The 20802-nt window shown below is 46.4% G+C and overlaps 1 protein-coding gene across 14 annotated transcripts in view; it reads left to right on the forward strand.

The window, feature by feature from the left end:
- The window catches only part of LOC139992617 (protein daughterless), a 358939-nt gene that overhangs the window by 20250 nt on the left and 317887 nt on the right, over positions 1-20802 (forward strand). For 12 of the 14 annotated variants that reach the window (XM_072013611.1, XM_072013612.1, XM_072013599.1 and 9 more), the window contains exons 5-7: positions 701-980; positions 1063-1091; positions 1263-1307. In XM_072013611.1, the coding sequence (XP_071869712.1) occupies positions 701-980; positions 1063-1091; positions 1263-1307 (354 nt within the window). Of the gene's footprint in view, positions 1-700; positions 981-1062; positions 1092-1262; positions 1308-19592; positions 20611-20802 lie in introns of those variants that run through there. The other 2 variants (XM_072013614.1, XM_072013613.1) reach the window with 2 other exon arrangements.

The raw sequence follows: 20802 nt of genomic DNA on the forward strand, positions 1-20802 counted from the left end.
ATTTGGGAAAGGAATGTTGGAAAATGATGTTCGCCGCAGTTCCATGCGAAACGTTTTAAACAGAAGTCGATGTTACAAAACGCGTAAGTAGTAAACGGTCGACCTTGCGCCCGCAGTCTTTTATCCAGCCTCGACAGATTATTCCGACATTTTCAATTGTCTCACCTCGACGACCTTTCCTTTGTCGGTAATTATTGTCAATGTTTCGTGGCGATCCGCGTCAGAAAATTTGCAGGTCTCGTCGTTGAGCAAATGTCGGAATCTCGTTTTCGAAACAATTTCTTCTTCGGCTTATTACGTAAAAAAAAAAAAAAAAAAAAGCGTATGCATGCGAATGGTTGACGAGGTTTGTCCGAGGAAACGGAGATAGCAGAGATTTTTTTACGGCACCAGGGAATAGTATCTAATCGGCAGTCGTTAAACCATGCCTGATAAGAAGTATTGATTTTGATAGGTTTAGTAAAGTCACCTTCCATTGGCTTCTTTCGACTGCCTTCTTCCTCGTGTCTCTTCCACTAATCCTGATCGATGGAAATCGATCCGATCGTTCCGACAATTTTTACATATTCGTCCCTTTCTATGCTACACGGTCGTATGCAACACAGTGTCGAAGATCGCTCGAACGACGCGATAAACAACAATAAACAGCGTTAAACGGCGGTAACGGCAGGGGAATAAGGAAAAAATGTTGATTTTCCAGACGTATGGTGGAGGAACGTTCGGTCCAACGGCAGGAGGGCCAGGCGGGGGGCCAGGGGGAGGTGGAGGTGGTGGCGGAGGCGGGGGCGGCGGGGGTGGTGGTGGAAATAGCGGCGGAGGAGGCGGTGGAGGTGTCGAGGGAGCTACTTACCCCCCGGACTCCCCGTACTTTCCGTTTGGGAGCCGAGGCGTACCGCCCTCCGTGGGGACGCCCACCCCCGCTGCTAACCCTGCAGCACCTACCGGCAGCAACGGAGCACGGCTACCAAATTCGACAGCCGGTCAGTTTCATCCTTTTTCTCTCTATCCGATCGCGATGTAAAAGAATGCTAAAAAACGAAGCGTATCGTTCGATTGTTTCAGGTGCCGCAGCCGTTAAGAGAAAGAAAGACGTAAGTATCTTTCATCTCGTTGTGAGTAGAGGAATCCTATTTTCCTTTGAACCGCGAAATTTCGAGCTTGCGCGTGTACTAATTTCGTTCGTCGCATTTCGATGCATCCGTGAAATCATTTTTTTCGAACGTTCGGAATGGGAACTGATCTCGTGTTCGTTTACTTAACAGGCCCTCGATGGAGCGGATGGCGAAGTCGTAACAACGCAGCACTGGGTGAGTGACTCGAAAAAGATTCGATAAACGCATGCCAGTCCATGGTAAATGTGTCTCCTGTCCCGACATCGGGATTCGATAATGGCTTCGAACGTATCGGAACCATATGAGTTCAGCGGCGCGATTGATAAAAGTCTGTGTCGGAAAAACGATAGAATTAGGTTAGCTCGTAAATTACGCTTTGCCCCCTCCTCCCACCCTGTTTTTTTTCTTTTTTTTTTAGTACGTGGTTCCTCTAGCGCGACTCTTGGAAGACGCTCGGATGATCTCGGGGAATGCTCATGATCGTAATCTTTACGAGCAGAGTTATAGAGTATAATGATTTTACCAAGAGTCCAGCTCGGGTTAAAACTTGGAGATCCGCAGCCTGTTTCTCACGAACCTAATCTCCGATGGTCACACGCCCCTCGTTTTTTATCCATCGAATGGCCTCTTCGCCGCGATTTTTATTTCTCACCGATCGTTATCTCGCTCTTTCACCGCTGAACCGCGAATCGTTTGCAAGATCGAGGAAGGGAAAATTAAAAGTTTCCGTTTCCCGAATACCTTCGACATTTGTATTTTATATTTGCTCTTTCATAGGAGTTTATTTCCGCGCACGAAACAAATAACAACAATAATAGCGATAATAAAATGTGGTCGCTCCGGATATCTAAGTGTCACAGATTTCAGATTACAATCTGGTCAAAGTCGGAATTTCGATTTGATAATAAATCGATCGTAAAGCGGGCTGAGCTATAATGACTCGGCAATGTGTTTGAACGCTTAATTGGCGCTAGCAAAATTTCAGAATGTTTCGTACAAATCACGTAATATTGTACGTTCGTAAAAAGATCGTAGAAGCGTCGGAATACTTTCGCCGTTTACCGCTTAATGGTTGTGCGAAGGTAACCTCGAAAACGCGACACGCGTACGCGAGCGAGAGACCGGGCTTTCGCTAAATGGAATATAATATCGATTGATCGGAGGGCGTTAAATATTTGTCGTCCGCGATCGTGACTCTCCTTTCGAGCGCGAAGAAAAAGAGGCTAAAACAAATTGCTTCTCGATGATCAAATACACTGTCGCGTATCTTTAGATCCTTCTTCTTTCGCATTCTCTTAAATGATTTATCGCGAGATAAATCTGAGGATACTCGAGATTTATAATTTCTCTTATCTGTAGGTTTTCTCTTTCGCGGCTCGTGTCGAACAATCGTTCGGAGTCTATTCGATTCCAGGCACATCGTAGCCGCGTCAATAAACTACCACTTCCGTGATTACCCGGCAAACAGGGGTAAATATATCGACGGGGGGTTGGAAAAGGGTCGTGGACGGTGTTTTCTCACTCTCCCTCGACGTCGATTACTTTCAATCGCCGAAAGATCGACTTTCCGTCATGTGCTAAAAAATTTGTATCGCGAATGACACGTTTGGGTTGATCGCGACTCGATAAAAATCGTTTCTTTTCTCTCTTTACGTAATGAATTTTCTTGGTAATAGCGTTTCGATCGATAATTTATCGAACAGGCTGGATATCTGAAGTTTCTTGAAGGTTTGCGGAGGTTCAGGGTCATCGGGAATTAAAAATATCTGCTCACGCGATTCTACGTTTCCCTGGAAATTAGTGCGATAACGCGCCCGTTTCAGCGGCGATCAATAAGATTAATCATTACGATTTCCATCATCGATCCGATTGATCGCGAGCTGTCGGTAATATCGAGGCTAAAAAATATACGGAATGTTTAATTAAGCCGCGTCGAAACGTCTGCGAACGATTTCACGTGACCGTGATCTTTAACGGAGAATGGTAAATGAAAAAAGTGCGGATACACGATGGCTGATACGGTGATTATCTAACGGGAAACGAGGTATCGACTCGTGAAACAGTGCTTGGCGAAAAATCGCGAAACGATAATGGATAATGGGGTCAAAATAATAATAAATAAGCGTGGAGAGTCACGAGCGAATAAATCCTCGACTGTCCCACGGTGCAGATCGTCGTTAATCCAGGCGATACGGTGTGTTACGCGAACCCTCGACCGTAGCGTAAGCCTGCTAATAATTTATTCAGCGTGCAGGACTACGCGATTACGTTTCTATTAGGATATGAGCGTTCTAGTGTCCTCGAGGGTGCCGTAACCCGTGTTCCCGCTGGCTCCATTGGGAGTTTCACTTATCGTCCGGTTTTGCCACCGCAACACTATGGCCCTACTTTTTTCTTTCGGGGTTTCCGAACCATGGTGTATCATGGTACAGTGTCTCGAAAGAAAACAGCGCAAATCCTATTCGTTTTTTTTTGTTTGGAAATACGAATATGTACCACCCTGGAAGCTGAAATGGGGAGCGATTACGTTTAGCTGGAAGACGACGAGATCGAATCGAGTGAAACGTAAAAGAGGAAATCATTTCGTCGAACGAAACCACGATTCTCATCTGCTCTCTTCATGACGATTGACCTATCGTAAACGGAGCGGTCGGAGGAAAGCAGAACAGAGTGCGGCCGGTCGTTCCACGTTTCTCGACACACTCGTAAAAAAGTATTTCTCGGTTCGTTATCTGGTCGGGTTTTCGTTGGAAGTTGAGCATGGTTGCATCGTTCCGTCGTCCATTTCGGTTAAGATCTTTCGGGTCGTATCTTTCCGAGCGACCGAGGAAGGCGTGTTTGTGCATAGGGGGGTCATGGGTATCGGGGAGACCATATGGTGTCGCGTGCTACGGTCGCCAGACCGTGGAGCCCTTCCAGTTCGCCTCCATGACTCGCGCTATGGCTGCCTGAATGGCTTCTCGCTAATTCGTGGCCTCGAGGAATTTCGTGACCGCATCGAAGAACCAAGGATCCAAGCTCCCGTGTAAGTGGCACGTACTCGCGCGAACCATCGGTCGCATGGACCACCTTAAACTTTCCATGGATCGTGCTTCGATCCGATCTTGTTGTCCGCTTGTCCGGCTTATATTCACCTTCCAATCATCGTTTCTTGGCTTCTGTTTTCCCTTGCAGCAACAACAGATGCGACTCGTTCGGCAGCAGTCGCTCTCTTGCTCGTGGCATCCGCGATTCGTCGCGTTCTTCAGCGTGGTTCATCAAACACCGTAAGAAGACGAAGAAGACGTAGAATCGATCTTGGAACATTAACACGTTCGTTGATTAAAACACTTCTGGATAATAAACAGTGTTCGTCGCGAATAGTCGTAATTATGTAACTACACGAATATGATCGTTTCTTCGTGGATAGCGATAGCGGATAGTTAAGGAAATTGGTTCTCCGCGGAAATCTTAATCGAGTACAATTCGATAGTCGTTCGGGCCCGGTGGACTTTGATTGACGGATAAATTGGTAACGCAGTCGAGGCGAGTTTGCGATGTCAGCAACGCAGGTGTTTTCTCCAAGAAATTAAACTGCAGCCACTTTTTAGGCCTCGCTTTTAATTGCGTTGTAATATCTTCCGAGCCGCGGAAGGTTTATAGCAGCGACCATTAAGGCAGCTATTTTTGTATCGCGAGCGTTTCGTAAGATCGAAAACTCCAATTCGTAACGGACGCGTCTTTTCGAAGAATCGAGTGACTTCTACCTACGCGTGCTGTATTTTGTTCTTTAGTTGTTCGGCTTCTACAGGTAACTATGCTCTGCCACTTTTCATTTACTTTACAATACATTATTCTAGATTCTAATATACCAGTTAGTTGTAGTTAATAAATTTAAACGCAATAGTTTCCTATTAATTTTAATACGTTGAATCTAGTTAACGCGATAAACGAGCAATAAATTCAAGTGTCGTACTTTGCAAATCTAATCGAATTTTGTTGTTGCGTTGCGTCTTGCATAAAGATCGAAGGTTTTAGGGCAGTTTCGTAGTTACGAAACGCAGTTATACCTAAGTCTGTTCGTGAAACATAGTTCTCTAAGCGTCTACGCCAAAAGCGTCGGAACACGATAATCGCGAGCACGGTGGTATATAAAATATTATTCCAAGTTTCCAGAACCGTCTATAAGTTTGTTCACTGGCGAGTACTCGCTTCTATCGTAGATAACTCAGTTACATTATTAGATACTTGTTCCATGACGTGGTCAATCGCGCGTATAGGATAAATGAACCGGCGTGCGATTTTTCCCGGGCCTCGTCAAACAAAGTAACAGCTTTACGAGCAATTTTCGATATTCATTTGTCTCCCCCGGACGTTTATCGGCCGCATATCTCGAGAGTCAGCCGAGTGTTGCGCCGCGAATGCAAACGAGAAATACTCGATCTTTCCCGTTTGTCTCCGCCTGTCTCTACTAGAAAGAGAATTTGCGCATTTGCTAGCAATCCTCCGAGCTACGAAAACGAGTCCCTCCCGAAATGGGAACGACACACGGTTTCTCTCGATTCCGATAACGGCCGTTGACCAGTTCGCAGAAAGAATGCTGTATCATTTATTTAATCGTGCAGCTCATGCTCGCTAATGATCGGTTCGCTACTGCAAACGGACAGTTTCGGTAACCAGGCAATGGATTCGCAGGCGCCCACGTAGTCCCACGTTAGTCACGTTTCTCGCCCTTTGTCATCTTCCGACTGAACTTGTTAACAACAGAACCCTTCTTCTCAGACCCTTCTTCGGGATTCCAAATTACAGGTCGCATCTTCGAGGGTCGTCGAATCGTCATGAAACGATCGCGATTCGTTTCCGACTGGTCTCTGTCGCGTTTATTCCGCCGGTTTTTCGCATTTTCTCTTCGTAGACTTGAAAATGTACGATATTTTTCATTCTTCCTCTATTATATCAAAGTTCGACGCAACGAGTTCGACGCAGAACTTTGGGACAGGGTATTTTGAATGAGCGATACGTATCGTATTCGATAAGAAGGCGGCTTAATGGTAACGCGAGGAACACGAGAATCGTCGAACACGCGAGTAGACGCGGACACGTTTCAACCGTTAGTGGAATCTGACTGTGGAGATCGGTCGTTGAACGACCAGTTCGCCAGTTGGACAGGGAGCACGGGGCTGTCTCGTCAACGAATCAATTACGAGGAATCGCGTGCGAGGCAAGGGAAGAATGGGAGAGAAAGGGAAAGAGAAAGAAAGGAAAAAGGGAGGAAGGTCAGCGCGAGAGGGAGAAAGAGACGGTTTGCTAGAGACGTTGAACGTTGTTTGACGGGCACCTGTTGCTGGTAGCACACGAGCCAATGCCTCTTTGGCTTGCACTCTCCTTCTCTTCCTCGTTCCCTTGCCTCCCCTTTGTGCTACTTTGGTCTCTTCCTTGGTTGGTTGCCGCATGCTATTTTACCACGTCGCACCTTTTGTTCGAACGCGGATCGTATCGTTCGCTTTCCATCGTTTCGCGATCCTAGTCGCGGCTGTCGATCTACGAGAAGCTATTTCGTTCCGTGTCTGAAAATCGTTTCAATCCAGTTTCATCGTGCTGCAATAACGAAGCAACGATGAAAAATCGTTATCCACCGATGCGCATATCTCTTCGTAACGCTAAATTTCCTATCAAATTTCATGCTAATCAGCCGAAATCACGAATCACCATTATTTTTTAAAACGGTACAATCGTCGTTCTGTAAGAAATCTGCAGGGATTGAAGGAAGGTGTCTCGACTCTTTCGTGTCAGCGATGAATCCCGCGAGAGCAACCGAATTGGAATAGGAATTACGCTTACCACTCGCGGCTAATCTCTCGAGACCAGTTCTATTTAGACGCGATCGTGGTAGTCGTCGCTTGACGGAAATATGTTGGGAATTTTCTATAATTTACGAGCGCTGCCTTCTCGAACACGCTATTATTGGACACGCACCGAATGACGCAACGACATTCGCGCCACTTCGAGAAATCCGGGATTTTTGCGGGTACACGAAACTCGTAAACCGAGATGTCGGACTTACCACGATTACGCTGGCAAATGCACTACTCGTTCTCGCGTCTTATCTCGCTCGCAAAGTGCTACCCTATGGAGGAACCGCGACGCGTTTCACTCTTTCCACGCTCTTTTAGCCCCCATTGTGTCCAGCTTCCATTTTCGTGCTTTACTAACCCAGACGAGCAGTAAATCCACCTATCTAGCTAAAAGTTTTCGTTTCTTTTGCCTTCTCGCGCTCTTGTCTCTACAAATTGGACTGGTTCTCGGTTTTTTGAAGCGACGCGTTCTTACGCGAACTACAGCGGCGCTGCGATTTATGGCCATTATATCCTCGGACAGAGAATCGAGCCTGGCTATTTATCCGAAGAGATGTATTTCTAGAAATTATGTAACGCGACGAATATTTTATTAGCAAAGATACGGATACGTTAATCACGATTCTACGACACGATATACATTTTGTTTAAAAACTTGAAACGTACCGAACAAAGACGAAATAAGGTTCTTTTGGAAAAAGACGAACAGGAAGAACAAGGGTCATTTTCATAACGAGTCCTTCGATCGACAAAGAATATAGCGAGCGGATAGAGGAAAGACAAACGGGAGAGGCAGGGTTGAATCTGTTCGGCGAAGAGACAGGAGCAAGCGTGGAATTATCGCGCGACTCTTATCGTATTTATCCCCCTTCCTTTTCTTCACCTTCCTCGTCGATCTTTTTACCTTTTGCTCGTCTCCTTTCGATCCTCCTCACTCTTCCTCCCTCTCACTCTCTCCGTCTCTCTCTCACTTTCTCTTCCCCTCCCTCCGTTTCGGTTGGCGTGCAAACTCGCCGCAGTGTACAGAGTACACAGCACCGCGCAGCACGGGTTTATGGAGTGAGTTGTCGACTTACAACGGGTAAACCACCCGTCGCCGACGAGGGGAACGGGACGATGAAGCGGTCGTGTTGGCGGGTGGTGGGCTGAGACGCGGAGAGGGGTTGTATCGGCGTGGATAAAGCGAGGAAAGAGGAGAGATATGATCTATACACATATTTTCTGGCTTCGAACGATACGGGAACCGCACCGCGTACGCACGCTCCACCATTGTTCGACCCGCCACTTGAATTTGTTACATCGAACGTCGTTAAGCCGCTTAATCGAAACGGAGAATGATTTTTAGTGGAGCCTGCGCCGTCATTGTCGCCGCGAAATCACCGAACCGACTAGCCTCGCTGCTCTTTCGGTTAATCCCTTTAAGAAGCGAAGGAATTTTCTACTCGCAGGATCGCGTCACATTTATCTTTTAACGATTTCTCTCCCCTTTGTAATTTCGTTACGCGATTCTATATTGGCTTGCCGCGTGTCGATCTTTACAACGCTATCGATACTCGCGGTGTGAGATTGTAGACGGGGAATTTTTTTTGGACCAAGTTAATCTCAATAGGAAACGAGATTCTGTCACGGCGAGTCAGATTAGCGAACGATGCGCAGTCGGCTGAGTATGGAAGACACGGAACATATACATATATCTGGCGGGCGATCGGCCGAAAATGCACGCGTGAGCGATAGTTTACGGTCATTGTGGGATTATCGCGATAAATTATTGGGTGTATCGCAACTGCGCCTATCGGTATGTCGATAGTATTAATTGGGTCGTCGAGATTATTACCGGGAATGTATCAATAATAATTACCAGTGTACCAGAACGGCCGGGGGATTTTCATCGAAATTGTAAACCCAAAACTTTAGCTTGTTTTCGGTTCGATCGTATTTTAACCAATTGGGGATGGCGATTCGACGTACGCTCGAGAAACGATGAAACAATACGCTCGTTTGTTGGTTATTTCGTCAGGCGCGCTCACGTCGACTCTTCTCTCTAACTTTTCGAATTTTTACCTCTCGATCTTGCCCTTGTTTTCACCAGGTAAAAGGGAATAACGTTGTAAGATGTTTGACGTAAAATCGATTCAAGAAATTACGCATCGTCGATAAGACTCTTTTCTTATTTTCTTCGAACCGTAAAGATATCTTTTAAGGTTAGATAAACGTAATTGCGACGAAAATGACGGAAAGAAGGTAGTCGTGGTCACGTCGATCCGAACAAAAGAAAGAAGCTGTAATTACACGGACGAGATAACACTGCGTGTCCCTCGAAGGGTTGAAACCTGGCCCATACGGTGGGTCGAATGACCCATGGGTGGTTGAATCTTCCATAGCGTGCGCAGGATATTTAACGATCCGTTTCTCTGTCTCACCGCCGACGAACGAGATTAATCTATTACCTTCGACCGGCACGAAATTTCGAGTGGCGAGCTGTCTGTTCATCCCCTGGTCAGGGTCACGTGGCTTGCTGGGGGTTTTTCTACTCGAGTGGTGCTTCACGTGCCAATCTAACCCCGCGATAGTTTTCATGGGGGATCAACGAGCACGGTGAGAACTGCGCGCCAATTAACATATCAATCGCGCGATAAATGGATTTATTTTGCTTGCTTCTAGGACTCACGTACCAGACCCGGGTACAATGATTCTTCTGGTTTCGATTTAGGTTTCTGCGGTACCAGCTTTCCAGCACTTCCGCTCGAAATTTTACGCTAAAATAAACAGCATGTGTGCTGCGAGTGTACGGTGGCTGCACTCGCCGGTTTTGTCGCATAGACGATTGCGTAAGGCAATGGGGCTCCATCGCGAATCCTTTCCCTTCGAAATCTGGCGGATCCAGAGGGTGGTGCACTCCTAAATTTTTCCGTGTTCGAACGCGTGAAACGAGTCGGGTGTACGTCGATTTGGACGGTCTCCTTACGAAGCGTAGGCCTGTTTCGTCTTTGATGTTATCTAATCTCACGACGGCGCATGCGATAATTTCCAAGTCGTAACAAGTTTGTTTAAAACCTGTTAACGGAAAAGAGTTAACTCGTCATGCGGTAATTACTTAGAAAGCTAACGCGTCCTCGATTTCAATGATTTTGTCTCTCTTCTATACACCTTATCGGCGAACGATCTTAGTTTTCGAGATATTCGCCAAAAGTTGTCGATAGGTACAACGAAAGATAAGAATTGGAATTTGGGTTAGATGTTGCTTTATCCGGTCGCCGTATTCACCGTAGTATCTGGAAAACTAGGAGAGTCCGCCGGTTACGCCTATAGGAAAAGATTGTACAAAAGTGTCCGCTTCTACGACGTTTTACAAATCATCGAAACGAAGAACGCGGCGACTTTCTAAATAGTGATCATCGAGTCAACTTAACCGAGAGACGTATAGAATTCATAGATCGTAACAGGATTAAAAACATAGTTGATCTGGCAATTGTTTTAAAAGAGTTTTGTTTTTTTCTAAAACGCCTTAAAGGACGAATCAGGTTATCTGGTTTCTACAAAAGACGTTCGTTACGACAGGCGGACGAAAGATTTGCGATACACGCTTTCGTCGAACAAACAGTATCCGGTGAGAATACTCTTCAGGTGTTTTGGAAATTGTGCCAGATTCTGGTAGATCCGGGGTCCTATCCCGGGTCGCTGTATGTATCTATAATTCCTTGAAATTACATGTGTACATACGGTCGCGTGTGTGTGTTTGTTCTACGTAAGCGGCAGTGTTTGCACAATGCGTACAACCCGGCAGAGGGTGCGGGATGATACGAGCTAAATCGAGCACCACCCAAGTGTGCTTCATTTGTGGCCTACCGGCCTGTGAAATTCGGGGATGCTTCTTTGCTCTACACCCCCTCCCCTGCAGCCGCGTCACCGTTTACCCCTCGGCTCACGATGATTTGTCGACTATCGGGCTTATACCGTCGGTGAAAAGTTTTTTTAGATGTTGGTAATGCAACTGATACAGCGAGATTGTAAATTCAAGCGTCGATAGCAGCGGTAGCCGATCAATCGGTGGACGTCGAAGGTTGCAAATATTTGACGCGTTTCTTAACGTTTCAAGTTGTATCTGCGCGTTACTATTCCGTCAAATTATAAGAAGAATCTTATTTTTCGTCTCGATCTGGCAATGTCAGCAATATACATTACAATTCCATCTTCGAGGCGGGGGATGAGGTGTGTTTATTTGGATCGCTGTTGTTTCACGAGTTTGAAATAAGCGATATAGCAAGGATCGGCCGGATCTGAAAGAAATTAGGATCGAAATTAATTCGTACTGCGGATAGAGGAGCAATAGCGAGCGAAAACACGTATCGTTGGATTCGTTCGATGGAAACACCGTTGCTCGCAGCAGCGTCGTTAAATTAATTCCCCGAGCATTTCTTTACAGACTTCTGAAAATGGTAATCGCTTTCGGACCCTATCATCTACCATTGGAAGGAGGAAGGGAATCTTTTTATTTTTATGGTTCTCGTTCATTCCCATGGATGGTTAATGCGAGCGTCGATTTATGGTAATTGCGGTCGAAACTCAGAGTTCGCTAGACTCGAAAATCGTTCTCGTTTTTTACGTCGTATTCGAGATTGACCCTCTTCGAGTCGTGTCTTGTATATTTCACGTGGGCGAGCCCGTGTGCGTTCCGCCCCCGGTATCTTTGAAAACTATCGAGCCCCGTACACCGGAGCTGATTAGAATTTTATTATCGCGAAGGAGGATAGGGTGGGAAAGGGAGAGGAAAAAAAAAAAAGAGAAGAAGCAGGGAAGAGGTTTCCGAAGGGTGGCATATGGCGCGACTCTTCCAGCTTTTGAAGTTTCGGGGATGAAAGAGGCCGCCGGTTCTCGAGTTTACTTGACTCTTGTCCCGCCCTCCGAAGGATTCTCTCTTCCTCTTGCTCGTTTCTTCCTCTTCCTCTTCCTCTTCCTTTTCCTCTTCCTCTTCTTCCTGCGAGTCCTTACTCACGAAACGAGCTACAATCCCTCGTTCCCCCGGTTCCGAGTGGCTCGACTTGTCTTCCGAACTCTCGAAACGACTACCACGGGGGTAGGGGGGGGGGGAGAGAACGAGGTTGGCCAAACATCCGCGTGAATTCTGCAGTTAGCCTAACTCGCCGCGAAAGGACCCCTGGACACTCTGGAAAAGTTTCACGGAGAACCAACCTTTTGCTAACAGTCGCGATGATAATTTGCCCGAGCGGAAACTTGCTTTCGAACTTTGCAAAATTTCACCTCGTTTCTACCGATTCGCCGGAGATTGAACGCCCGATACATTATGGCGTTCTTTTACATTTTGCCTGTCTTACGTTTCCAAGATTCTCTCGTGTTTTCCCTCTTCCCTTAGGGGAAACTCGAGCGACCATTTCGCGAAGCGTTTCCCTCCGGTAGAACTAATAGAAATTTTGGCTCGACGTATTCGGATAATGTACCCTAAGTACAGCCATATAAGATAACAGTAAGTGGGGTGAACTAGGATGGATAACGCCATCCTTGCTCCACACAGCTCAGTCACCTACAGGGTTCGCGTGTATCCAACTTTCCTGGTAATTTATTACGATCGACCTACGTTCCCCGTACGACCTTGCGTATCCTCGTTTCTTCTCTCCACATTGAACGCTCTTTCGTTCTCTCTCTCTCTCTCTCTCTCTCTCTGCAACTCTATTCGATATTTTCCTCTCGATGGTCGGTTCACAGTTTCGTTCAACATTCGCGATTTTATATATTCCCACTTTTTTCTTTTACCGGATCAACGTCGAGATAATTCGGATACATGGACGTAACTCTGTCTCTTAATACCATGAGAATTGATTTCTCGAGTTGAATTTAATCCTTTCGGATAAACGACGGTCGAGTCGGCGTTGATCCGCGTTATTTCGTGCTCGTCCAAGTTTAGCTCGCGATCGAGCACTCGACACCGCTGACGAAGGAAAATCGGGCAGACCGATCAATTTCGGAGAACAATATTTTGCAGTAGTTTGATATTTCTCATGAGTATCGACTATAGTTTGGGACGTACACTATAGCCAGGATGGGTAGGTAGACTAAGCGGCGGAGGTTGGTACTAAATCTCACCCTAAAGCATCCCTACCGAGCCACCCCTAACTACGCTACTAGTGCTCCTGCCACCCCTCGTTCAGTGTCTCGCATTGGCGTAGCTTTCGTCGCAAGCAACGAACCCAGCTATTTCACAATCGGTTGTCCGTCTATGACGTTCAACGCGTTCGCTTTTCAACCTTTCGGTACTTTCGTTTCGCACGAAACTTTCACCCTAGTTGCGTTCGTACGTTTCAATTTCATATCGAATATTAATCGAACGCACTCGGAGGATCGTCAAGGGGACGTTTGGCGTATCAATTCGCTACGAAAGGACGGAAAAACGTGGCGAGAAGTTAATCGAGCAGAGAGCGTGAATTTTTTTCCGATGAAAATTCTCCGTGAAGCGGAACGATCGATAAGACGAGCCACGGTAGTCTCGCATCGCTCGCGAGAACCGTGTGCCGCGTAAAGAGAATTAAAAGAAAATAGAATGGCGCGTAGTGAGCAAACGAGAGAGAAAGAGAGAGAGACACGTCCCTCTCGATATGGTCGTTGGCTTTCGTTTCCTTTTTAGGACACCGGGCTTCATCCACGTATAAGCGTACATATTCCTCGTATGTTATGCGTTTCTCTCTGTTGCGGTTGCGGCGCAAACCAGCAGATCTAGGGATCGACGTGGTTGGATACGTCGTGCGCTGCCTCGCGATCGAGATTCGTTAGGTCGATCTATATTTGGACGAATCGATCGGCGGGGGGAGGGGAAAATACACCGCTAGAACAACCTCGATTAAGGCTAATCGGGATTAATCTCGCGGATCTCACAATGAGAGACCTCCTGTTCTTCTGCGTCTTCGCCTGACCATTCCGCCGAGAGCGAGCGAATTAAAAAGAATTAATTAGAGAGATTAGATATAGAGTCTCGCTAACGACGAGTCAGCCTCGCAGCAAGTCACGCAGTGATTCTTTTCGCAGTCGCGTGTGTTCCATTCCGATGCATAAATCTATCGAAAATTGACCATTCGTTAGTGGCTTAATTAACCGAGTAAACAACGGTGGAACGCGGAACGTGCGCGTAATCGAGATTTATTTCCTCATTCAGACCACCTTTTAACGTAGCCATCTCCCACTCCAATCCGTTGCCAATTGTTCTTCCGTATCATCCCTACTTCTTCTCTAGACAGATTCGAGCTCTCCTCGCCCATGTACGAATATTCGATTGCCTCTAAAAGAAAGAAAACAAAAAAAAAAAAAAAAAAAGAAAAAAAGAGAAAAGAAAAAGAAGAAAAGGCCAGGTTACGTAATACGAAGGTCTCAGAATTTCGTTTGTGATCCAACGTGATGCGTCGTATTTCCATCTTTCCAGAGGTAGAATCGATTCGATAATTTTCCCAATAGAATCGATGGAGGAGCGACGTCCAGAATACACAAAGCCAATACTCGGCTACAACCTCCGTGAGTCGCAAGAAAGGTCAGATTAAGCCCTTTTCCTTCCTACGCTGTCGAGCAATTCCGTTTTCCATTGAGCTTACGCCAGTGGCGTCGCCCCCAACCCGTCTCTATGTACCCCGTCGCCCTGCAGTTAATGTGTTCCAGGGTGGAACCCAGCCCCCCTTGGCTCCCTTCCTCCCAGACCGCCCCCAATTTCAGCCCTCTTTCCACATCTACCCTTACCGTTTCCCTCTCTCCAACCTCCGAAACCCACCCAACTCAGGATCTCGGGTTTGCCTCAACGAGAGAATATTTCTCTTTCTCGCTCGCGCCCTCTCCTCTCTCTCTCTCTCTCTCTCTCTATCTATCTCTCATTCTCTCTCGACCCCTCTCCATGCTTGGCATCTTTCTCTCCTTTCGCTTCTACGCTCGTATTCCGGCCATTCTCTTTGTCTTTTACTCGTTCGCTTTCCTCTTCTCTGTACGTTCTCTCTTTGTTTTAGAAATTAGAAGCGGATTACCGAATCCCCTTTTCAGCTGCGCTGTTATTAACTATTACCTTTTAGCCATTCACCCTCGCGCACACCGAACGAGTTGTACCGGGAAATTAAATCACTTTTATGGAACTTTGTATTCGCGACGATTCTTTCTCCCCGCGATATAACGGGCTAAATTTTCGAGGGCATAGGTGCGCGTTCTCCCTCGAATAAACGACGTATGTTTCAGCTGTTACCGTTCCAGATTTTACAGTCCTGTCATTTTTTACCATTTTTCCTCCTCTATGTAATCACATGGTTTCGTTATTTCCATCTAGCTCCATTTTTACAGTACTATCCTTTCATCGGTTCGTCAATCGTTCGTTCGTTCGTTCGTTCGTTCGTTCGTTGGCAATCGCGATTTCGGACAATTTTCGCGTTATCTAAGGATCGACCTTAATTAGATGAGCGAGAGTCCGGGAGGCTCGTTGCGAGACGCTCGGAATGGCACAAAGTACGGAGTTCCGTCTACTCGCCGGAGAGGCTTTTTGTCGGATCCTCGTGAACACGCTCGACAAGGAGCATCAGCCGACAACGACCGCGGTCTTATGATTTTTTTTCCTGCCTCTGAACGGGGGACCATGCGACGACGAAGGAGAAGAGGCGTCCGGGTCGACGACTCTCCACCTCTCTTTCTCGTCTCCGTCTTCTTCCTCTTGTCGTATTCCCCGTCGTTTCTTCCTCCTTGTACTTGGATGTCTTCACACATCGGTCGAGGCGCGGAGAGCCGCCGATGATCGCGAGGAGTTGCAGTTTACACAGTTGGCCAGGCGAGGTTACCTAATTATTTGTTGCCCGTTGCCAATGACGAAACGTTCCTTGCTGCCGTTCCAGGTTACCACCGTGTCTTTTCTTCGCCTTCTCGTTACCCTTTTTCCTCCGAAAATATAATATTGTGTTTATTTCTCACGGGTAGAACTCGTACGTACGGCGGAGGAGAAGAAACACAAACAAGCTCGCTATCGCGTTTTCTCTGTCACGTTGCAAAGATACGCGACACCGTTACTGCGTCTACTACTATGCCTACTACTACCACGTAGCATCCATTTTCTTAACGAATTTCTTCATCGATGCACGAAACTGCGTACGAATTCGTGCGAAGGTCAGTAGAATAGAAAAAAAAAAAAAAAAAAAATAGTTGTTAGGTACTCTGTGCTTTTTTCAACGTACGTATTTATATCTGCAAATTTAATTCTTAAAATCGGCAACGTACATCAAAATAATATTCAACAACACACCGTGTATCAGTGATCTCGAGGTGGGGACTAGTGGTACGACAAGTACTTTTCGAGATTTACGGCGGTCGTATTAATGCCGGCAAGTGCACCGCGGGAGTCCAGGGAATCCCTGTGGCCCTGGACCATGCGACGTAAAATTCTAACGTGCCCGGGGGACCGACAGAATCCACCCTGACTTTAGTATCTCTCTTCCAATCAACTTCACGCACCGTCTTGCTCATCGACTCGATCCACGAATCCGAATTACGCAACTACGTATACGTAGCGCGCCACGTCTTCGTTACACTTTCTTTGAACTTGACGAACTTTTCGAATACGTTGTCTGAGAAACGTCCGTGAATCTGGAGACAGAAGATATGTCTTTGCGTGAGTAAGGACAAAAGGAGGATGACAGGCTAAGAACATAACGTGCTATATTTTTCACTGGAAGGGAAAACAATAAATTTCATGGTTCAAAGGTGCGTAAAAGAGAAATTTGCACGTGCGTGAACGATCCAAAAACTCTCGTGTTCCACGTTTTATTGGGAAATGACGAGGTTATCTTACCCGGGGCAGACACCTTCCGAAGCATTCCAGTTGTACGTTGCTGTGCTGGTACTCCATTGTGTAGGCAGTTTTGGGTTTAGTTTGGTACCTGTCGGTTCTAATGATTTTATTACCCGTAGTTTCGAAGGTCTTTTACACCTGACGACAAGCGTTTCTACGATGCACGGTCGTTCGGTTTGACTTTACCGTGTCTTATTGTTCGGCCTATCCTTCTACCATTTATTACTTTGCTCTTGAATCTTTGCACGAACGTTTTTTCTCATTAAAAAAAAAAAAAAAGGAACCTTGCAAGTGTTTTTCAGGTGATAATTTTACCTCTCGTTGTTTGCTACGACTGTGGAGAGTCGATCGATTCGATCCAAGCATTCGCTTCGAAGATCGAATCTTCGATCAAATGTCTTCAATAGAGAAGGTCTTTGCAACGATTGATGTCAATTCGTTTGGTTGTCGCTGAAACAAACTCGACGACAATGAATAGAATAAAATGGCTCGCGAAAGTATTCGAACGTTTGTAGAAACTTTCTATGCGTATGCTATACGAAATACTTTGAAATTTCATTGCCACTTGGATGGTAGACCCGATTCTAATAACCAACGATATTTAACGAGATCTTTAAACGTTAATTATACGTTTCGGGCAACGTTACGCTATAAACTTACTGATTTTGTGGTAAACGTTTTTTAAACGTCTTTACAGATTTTCGGGCTGATCTCAAAAGGCAGTGTAATCGTGACAGTCGTGTCTCGTCGCAGGATTAACGAAATGTTTTCTTTGGTAAAAGTGTTCGTTTCCATAGGCTGTACATCTCGTATGGACGAATCGATCGTTTGGAAAAACGAAAGAAAGTGGATATCGTTTGGTTTTGGCAACTAATTAGCGGACAGTGAGTGTCTTTCGATGACCGCGATATCTCGAGGAAACTTTTTCCATCGTAGAGGTTACGCTGGTCATATCCGGATTTCAGTCAGGAAAACTGGAACTCTCGTTCGTTTGCCAAGTGGGTTAGATTGGGTCGGGTGAGGTTAGGTAATTATATACCTTCGGCCAGTCGCGTGGGTACGACACTAAAATTACTCACGAATTTCCAACTAACGAGCTCTACCTTTGGCGCCACGAGCTATCTCGTTTGTCTTCCCAGACAGATTTTCCGAAACCGCGGCATCGCCGCGAGTCTTCCGTCCTCCCGAATAAAGATATTTTCGCCTAACAGATCGTTTAGCGACACTTCAACACGCAGAAACATCGTCCGTCCTCTCGTAGAATTAATGTTTTGCGCGTATCTCTCTAACTGCTAACGATATCGCTTTTCGAAGCCATCTCGCCTTCACATCCGTATATTTTCACGATCTTTCGTTAAAACGTTCGCTTTTCGTTAAAAACGACGATACGCTGCGATAAAAATGGTCGTCTTCCTTTCGCGTAAGGGCCATTTATCTGCTGGTTAGTTTATTACCTTTTTAAAAAAGTTGGAAATACGTTCATGCGTTGTCGCAACAGTTATAAGAAAACAGCTTGTACTTTTCCATACGCCCGTACGTACAAAAAAGAGTCAGCGTTCCGCCTTATACTTATACGTGGCGAGTATCGAACGACAAAGATATTTAACGAGAAAAAGGAACTCGCGACGACGAAATCGCGCATCGATTATCGAGAATTCAAAAAATTGAAAGGACTTTGACGACCTTCGAACGGAATCGAAAGGGAAATGCCTGTCCTTCGAGGGTACGAACTTCTCGCGGTCGATTCGTCGATTCTCGGATCCGATACGCGGCAAGCTCGTTTCGTTTCTCGCATTCACGTACCGAACGAATCGTCCCGCGTCCACCTTTGTTTCTCCATCGGATCTCGCGTAACACGGAGCTTTTGTCTCCTGAAACAGCGGCACTTTCGCGTACACGGCGAGAAGATATCCGCGCTCGCGCACCGCCGTCAGCCACCTCTCTCCCTTGCTCTTTCTCTTGCTCTCTTTCCGACTCAACAAGTGGACCGATGTTTTCGGCGTGGTACATAGCCGGCAGAGAGCCAGAGAGCTATCCACCCACACTCGCAGCCCGGCTTGTCGTTGCTACACGAGTGCCGGCTTGTGCGGGCAAAAACGCTGGCCCTTCGCGCTAGGGGTTGCTTCCTGTGAACCGAGCATCAGCGACGAGACGAGGGGAGGATAAACCAAAACGCTGCAGGCCCGACCACTGCACGCTGTCGAAAGAAGAGAGCCTGTGCTGTACTCCCTCTGGGACCGAACAGAGGCCCTGTGTCTCTAGCGACAGCTTCGAAATCTTTCGGATATACCTTGACCGGATATTTCTGTGTTTACGAGATTGACCAGTCTACTACAGTCTCTGCTATCGTTTTTACATCGAGAATTAATAAAATGTAATTTTTATCGCGTTTGTAGGAAGATTTGACGGCTTCGAAGATCCGAAAAGCCGAAAAAAATAGAAATGACAAATAATCCAAACGATATCGATAGATAACAACGATGATAACGTTGTAATTTTCGAACGGAGAACGAAAAGATCTCTGCATAATGGATTTAAATACGTAGCCGTAACTGTTAAAGAGATGGTATTTACAATTCGTATTTTATACCGGGAAAACAGGTAAGCGGTGTTCGGTGTTGATGGAAGAAAGGCTTAGGAACGAAGAAAGCGATACTGTAAGAAGTTTGCTTGAAAAATTTGTTCGTAAACCGAGTGGAAAGAAATTCAAATACCCATCGCTATCCGCGCGTCGAGGGAAGGGTGGTGGGGATGGTGCCGGCGCGGAGGTAGTGGGGACGCAGACTCGCTGGGAAGGGGAGTGGTGGGGAAGCTGCCTCCCTTCGGGAAGCGTCAGTCTCATCGCGTACCGTGAACCGAACGGAGCTTTCATCGGTGCTTCTCTTCTTTATTCGTTCATCCCCCTCCGACTCCTTGCTGCAATCGTTCTCTCCTCTCGTTTCAAGTTTCGCGTTAGTCGAACGGTGAAGTACAAAGTTTGTGATCGTTTTGGTGCTATCACATCGACAGTAAGCAGTGCAAAGTAACGTGAACTATTACGATACGTAGATCGGAGGATTCGCGAGAATTTCTACGTACGTAGCGTAGATTCGCGGAGTTGTCGTATCGATACGATAGGACGCTCGAGTCTCAGCGACTGCAACAGAAACAGGTGTTCAAAGGCTGATCGGAAAGCGACGCCACGCGAACGATCGTGCGGAGGCGGGCGGGTGAATCGTAGTACGGCTACGCGATGCGTCCTCGTGGTACGTGGCGTCGGTGATTCGAGTCGTCGCATCTTTTTCCCATCTATATACCCGATGGTATTATGAATATTGAGAGAACAAGAGAGAATCTACGATGCGTGTTACCTTCGATAAAGATTTGTTTCATGGTAATGCTTCGTTTCTCGGTCCTCATCTTCTTCGTTGTCATATATATTGATATACGCTTGGAGAGATTTAGTATGTACGATTTGCTCCGTTTCTCGAGTGAAGTCACACGTAGTTACCGGCAACGGTAGTAGCGTGACCGAGCAGCGAGTATAAATACTGGCGGCGAACGAGTTCGGTTCGTCGGACGATGAGAGCGATAAACAATCTGTATTGGAACGCGATCGTTGGCCAGATTTGATAATATCGACCACGGTGACTCGTCCACGTTGTCAGAAATCCGTCGTAGCCGCAGAATGCAGTCGAACACGATACTGCGCGATGTCACCAGCACCGAGAAGCTGATGGGAAACAACAACAATTTGAACAACAACGGTTCCCCTGGCGCAGATATAATGTTCCAGATGGAAGATGATAGTTTAACGCAACTTGGAAGCGTGTTTCAGTCGGCGTATCAGTCGATCGTCGGAGGTAGTGCTCAGGTAAGGGAGAAATTGATAAACGTTTCTTTTCTCTCTTTTTGTCTCTCACTCCCCCCCGCCCCTCTCTCTCTCTCTCTCTCTCTCTCTCTCTTGTTTATTTATTCGATAAGACAGGATACGATATCGTTTCGCCGATTTCGTACGCTACGTGCACTTACTTTCCTCGTCTCGTAACACGATTATTTGGTAGAG

The sequence above is a fragment of the Bombus fervidus genome, chromosome 12 (assembly GCF_041682495.2).
Source record: "Bombus fervidus isolate BK054 chromosome 12, iyBomFerv1, whole genome shotgun sequence".
NCBI classification, from domain to species: Eukaryota; Metazoa; Arthropoda; class Insecta; order Hymenoptera; family Apidae; genus Bombus; species Bombus fervidus.